Source organism: Galeopterus variegatus, unplaced genomic scaffold (genome assembly GCF_000696425.1).
Source record: "Galeopterus variegatus unplaced genomic scaffold, G_variegatus-3.0.2 Scaffold5101, whole genome shotgun sequence".
Classification (NCBI taxonomy): domain Eukaryota; kingdom Metazoa; phylum Chordata; class Mammalia; order Dermoptera; family Cynocephalidae; genus Galeopterus; species Galeopterus variegatus.
In genome coordinates this window covers 88,770-94,769 of record NW_007731212.1, presented here as the reverse complement: position 1 = coordinate 94,769, position 6,000 = coordinate 88,770, and the positions used below count along the sequence as shown (strand labels likewise).

The 6,000-nt window shown below is 41.7% G+C and overlaps 1 protein-coding gene across 3 annotated transcripts in view; it reads right to left on the bottom strand.

Moving 5' to 3' along the window:
- Window positions 1-6,000, bottom strand: part of TLK2 (tousled-like kinase 2) — a 96,518-nt gene that overhangs the window by 26,230 nt on the left and 64,288 nt on the right. For all 3 annotated transcript variants that reach the window (XM_008588912.1, XM_008588914.1, XM_008588911.1), the window contains one exon: window positions 3,722-3,813. In XM_008588912.1, the coding sequence (XP_008587134.1) occupies window positions 3,722-3,813 (92 nt within the window). The remainder of the gene's footprint in view (window positions 1-3,721; window positions 3,814-6,000) is intronic.

Genomic DNA, 6,000 nt, shown 5'->3' with positions numbered 1-6,000 from the left:
AGGGTTCGGATCCCACATACAGACCGGTTCCCGCTCGCTGGCTGGGCGAGGCGCGGGAGCAACACCGAGGCTTGCAATCCCGTTGCCGGTCCCCGGTCCGGTACGGGGGCAACACTGAGGGTTGCGATCCGTTGCCGGACACGGAAAAAAGACAAAAGACAAAAAAAAAAAAAAAAAAAAACCTGAGCTGCACAAAAAGCCTTCCCCAGGGAATCAGCAGCAAAGCAGCAATTTAGATCAACCACAGGACTCAAGTGCTGGTCTCCACAGGAAGTTCTTCCATTTTAGAAGTAAGCAACAAATTAGTGCTAGTACAGAGTTTTAAGTGGTGGGAACAGCAAATAATCCAACACAGAACTGAAAGAAAAAACAAAATACCCACAGACTAGAGACAAAGTTTGATATGAACTAGTAAAGGTCTCACTTCACCAAAGAACACCTGTAAAACCTAGAAGGACCGAAAGCCCCCTGGGCCTGCAAGCCAGGGATGGGGGAGAGCCAGGGGCCTCAGCCATGCCCCCCAACACCCACAACCAGCCCAGCAACAACCACCTAGCTGCTACAGGAAGCCCCCAGGCTCCCGAGCCAGGTGGTAAGGGGACCAAGGGCTTCAGCTAGCTACACACCCCTGACATCTGCATATATCCCAGCAATGACGCAGCCACCACTGGAAGACCCCTGTTCTCCCCTACACAAATGAGGGGGGTGCCATGGGCCTCAACCATGCCCTCCCTCCTTCCTCCTTCTCTCACCCTATTTCTTTCCCCCTTTTTCTCTTCCCCTCCCACCCAACTGCTCAGCAATAGCCACGGGGCCCACCTGGGATCCTCAGGCATGGAGTCACGGATGGGGACCAACCTGTCCTCCCGCATCCAAGCACGTCACCACTGCCACAGGGCCCACCTGGGGTCCTGAGGTACGGAGCTAGGGACAAACCCCTCCTCCTGCAACCAGGCAAGGAGGATGCCAAAAACACCACTTCCACATGGGTGGCACAGCCACCACAATAGCCACAGCTGCTGCAAAAGTGGCTAGATGCCACAACCACCATGCACATGGCCCACTAGCCACTTGAGTGCATTGACACAAGGAGAGTCACCAGCAGAGACCAAAGAAAAGAAGAGGATGTCTCTCTCCACAAAGCCCATTCCAGAGTGATAGAGGCATCTGCTCTACGATAATACTGGGGGACCTGAACACACCTCTCTCAGAACTGGACAGATCATCAAGGCAACAAATCAACAGAGTAACCATTACTCTTTCAGAAGGAGAGAAGAAATCTAGGGTTATCAGAGGTGGGAGGGGAGAGGGGGATGGGAAGAGATTGGATAAGGGGCATAAAGAATAAGTTCTATTTGTAATAATGTATATGCTAATAATATTGATTTGATCAACATACATCAGCGTTGAACCCCCAAACTACGTGTAATCAATTATGATTCAATGAAAAAAATTTTTTTTAAATAATGAAGTTTTAAAGCAGTCACAAAAATCTATTATTTTCTTGATATAAGCCTCCTTAAAGTTCAACGGCATTAATGACATTTTGCCAATTCAACCATTGTCTATAGCCTGAAATTCATCAGTATGATTTCATATCACTTAGAAAGCAAAATCTTTCAAAGAAAGGTAGAAGTACTTAAGAATTTCCTCCTAAGCAAAAATGGAGGTCACAACAACTTTACACACACACCCTCCTCAGTGTCTATCAGTTGGGAAATGGCCCCTGCCCAGTCAGCTCTCAGATGCCATGATTCCCCCTCTGATGAGGAATACAGAGTAGGAAGGCATCATTGCCAGCCTGGAGCTGGAACAGCAAAGAGCTTAGACAAATAACACAATTCCATTCACTTGCTCTCTGGCTCTGTCTGGTAGAGAAATGTGAGAAAGACACCCAATCCTTACCCACCAAGACTCAAACTGCTTCCAATTGTGTCAAGGAGGAACACGGTCCTGGCTTCACCCCTCACTGTTTCAAAAGTCTGATAAGCAGAATGCCCACCTATAGTTACTATGGTATTCAACACTAACATTCTCTTTAACATCAGCCTAAATGCTGGATACTGAGACTAGGCAAAATATATATAAATTCCAGCACAGCAACTATGTTCTCAAGGTTGATCAAGATTGGTCCCTTGTAGAGTCAACTGTTTTAGAGTAGTTGATGCACAGATAAGATACAGAACAGGCTCCAAGGATAACTAAAGGGAATTTTTGATGCAAAGAATTACTGCTCCAACACACATAGGCACTCTTAGAGTCTCAATACAATAGGGACATTTCTCATTCATAACTGGTCAGAACAACCAGTTCTGTGAAGTACTCCTGGGATTCACTGATGCGAGCCATTCATCCCTACATGTCAAGTGACTGGAATGTACTTATAATTATGTAACTGGCACTCAGGAGCATCTGGACTGCAGCTGCCTGTCACCTAAGACAGACATGCAGGGTATCATAAACCTCATCTCATCCCTTTTCCTACCTCTGCCAAGCCCTATTTCTCCTTATGCTGCAGGAACCTTCTCTTCTCCAGTGCTGAGCGCCACTGCCAATCTGTCTGGAATAGGAAGAATTCTGGGTCCCGGATGAACAACAGGTATAAAGCAAGAGTTGCCTTGGTCAAGGTCCAAAGAACTGGTTGATGATATAGAAATGCTTGATTTTCCCTTTGAGATTTAGAAGCCAACTAAAAGACTACTTCAAAGTCCACTGGTTTTCCCTCTTCAATGTATTATTTATAAGAAAAAAAACAAGACTGTCTTTATAGAAAGGAGTTTGTTTCTATCAAAAGGGGCTTGTCTACTTTCTGGGATGGAACTTGTCTAATTCAATACTTACATCTACAACAAGGAAACAAAACTAAGCCCAGTGGGAAACCTAATAGCAAATTAAGTCTGCATGGCTTCCAAAGCAAATGAGCCATGAACTCCAATGTTCTGAAGCTCAGGGGGCATTTAGGCAAAACCTGACATTAGTGGAACAAAGCAATTCTTAGCTGCACATGTAGTAACTATTCATTTTAAAGAAACCACCCTCCCTACCTTCTACCCAGAGTACTAGTGACTGCTATTAGTGACATTCTGAGGACAGGCAAGCATGGGAAATGGGGTGCTGAAGGCTGAGAATTTGAAACAGGCATACTGTGATGGGAGAGAACAGCACAGCTCTGAGAGGTTTGAACAAATCAAACGAGTTCTACCAAGGCACATCATGTGCCCCCCACTGTCTCCTCCATAAGGAAATGACCAAAGTAGCAGAAAGAGCTCCATCCATAGCTCCCCAGGTCTCCTAGACCGCTAAAGGATACTCTCACTTGGTTTCTATAGACAAGCAACTGAGGCTTTACTTGTTTATCGTAGCTATTTTTAGACACAATGGAAGGGGAGGTTAAGAGCATGGGTTTTGGATTAAAGGAAGTCTGGATTTAAATACAAGCTCAGCCACTTCTTAACTGCTACTTAAATTCTTTAAGTATCAGTTTACCCATTGGTAAGATGGAATAGATTCACTTTCCTAGAGCTGAGAACTTTGAGACAGGCAAACTGTGATGGGGACAACAGCACAGCACTGAGAGGCTAAATAAGTCAACTGAGTTACAACGATTAAATGAAACAAAATCAACAACTATGTATGTAAAGCTCATAGCACAATGGTCAACCTATAGGTATTATTACTATTAAATTTTGAAAAAATCAAACACTCTAGTAGTATCACTTACTTGTGGTAATTCTCCTTTTTTTCATCTCTCCAGTTTTTATTTAACTGGTGAATTTTCACAGCTACATATCTTTGCTCTGTTAGATCAAACGCCTATAAAGAAAAGGAATAAATTATATTCAGGATAAATGCTAACAAGAATTACAGGCAACTGACCTGAAGCTTCTATTTAACAGATTAACATAATCAAAGTCCAAGATACATTATTAAATAAAAACAGCAGCAAACAACAACACATCACATATTATTTCAATGTTGCAACCATCTTCTTGAAACTCGTGATTAGATAATTTAGAAGTCTCCAGACACACTGGCACCAAGGGGTTTAGAACACAAAACCAAGCATATACCACAAACAGAAAGACAGCCCATGCCTTAAGAGTCACATCCCAACAATTCTCTTTCTGGACATCATCTCTTCTCATTTGGGACCTTTCTCCCTTAGGCTGTCTCTTGTATCTCAGCTGATGCTGGGACTTTACATGCTTCAACAGTAAGTCCTGCCACTTTTGAAATCCTGGGGACACACACTGCCTGCCTCCTGGAGAAAACAACCCCTCAGGGTACACCTCTTTGATATGATTTTTTTTTTTTAATTACCCTGTAATTTGGTATATTGTGTTTATTAAAATAAAAACAGAAACAAAAATAAAAAACAGCCTGGCCATTAGTCCCACTCCTATATGCTGGGTCAATGAAAAGCAGTTTTTAATCCTAATAAGTCTGAAGTTAGTCACACCTTCTCTAGTACTATCCAGAGAAAGGGATTGGCTTTCCCCAAAAACCACCACTGCTGGACAGTCCTGCATACACTAGGTAGTGCTACATCTTGGGGTGAAAAAGGTAAACTTTGGGTTTTTGAGGAAATTGGGTATAAATCACAACTTGATAAAGTAATATTTTTTAAAAAGTAATATTTTAATAGGAGATTTTCCCACACAAAAGAACTTATTGTGGAACTCCTTTAGAATGAAAATAGTTTTTCTTAGTTTATAAAGTTCAGTTCCAATACTGTTACCACCCATCTGCCAGTTTCCAAACATACAGATGAAGGTGACAGACACAGGACATACAGTCCATGAATAGTAGTGATCATTGTTCTATAGATCTTCTCAAATGTAAGCTCCTCTAGGCAAACACTGCTTGTAAAAGAAGGCTACTTATAAAAAAGAGAAATTTTTCAGTTATACTAAATTAAACCAGAACATTTTATTTTTATTTTATTTTATTTTATTTTTTTGTCCTTTTTGTGACCAGCCGCACCGTGCTCAGCCAGTGAGCGCATCGCACCAGCCATCCCTATATAGGATCTGAACCCGCGGCGGGAGCGCCGCACTCTCCTGAGTGCGCCACGGGCTCGGCCCTAAACCAGTACATTTTAAAGTATAAAAACCCCTCACACATAATATCTTATTTCACAGAAATGGAAATTTTTGAACTCCATTTTTCTTACACTCTTAAGTCCATCTACAAACATGATATCATCATGGCTTTACAGTAGGAAACCAATGCAAGCCATTAAACACCAGACTGAATACCAACTAATGTGTAAGAGCACTAATGCCACTGCAAGTGTCATTTTCTCCAAATACCACATAGTACTTCTGAATCCAAAACACTGTGACCCACCACTGATTTTAAGAAGTGCTTTTAGAGGGTGCAGAGCAGCAAAAGAATGACCACATTAAATGTAAAAAATCACTGTAAGAAACATCTAGACTTAAGAAATATTCAAATGTTTGAAGAAATACATTAGGAAAAAACAGGATGATGAAATCACTAAAAGTAACTGGGAAGCACCAAGAGCTAATATTGGTAATTTTAAAAATGAATAGTCCTCCGGTCCGGTACGGGGGTGACACTGAGCGTTGCGATCCGTTGCCGGACACGGAAAAAGACAAAAAAAAATGAATAGTCCTACTTCTGGGTATATAAAAAGAATTGAAAACACGATCTTGAAGAGGTATGTGTACACCCAAGTTCAAGGCAGCACTATTCATAATAGCCAAGAGATGGAGGCAACCCAAATGTCCATTCGTGGAGGAATAAATAAACAAAACCTGGTATATACATACAATAGAATATTATTCAAACTTAAAAAGGAAAGAAATCTTGTCACATGCTACAATATGGATGAACCTGGAGGAGGACATCATGTTAAATGAAATAAGTCAGTCATAAAAAGACAAATACTATATGATCCTACCTATATGAGTTATCTAAAAGTAGTCAAATATATGGAAACAGCAAGTACATAGAATTGTGCGTACCAAGGTCTAG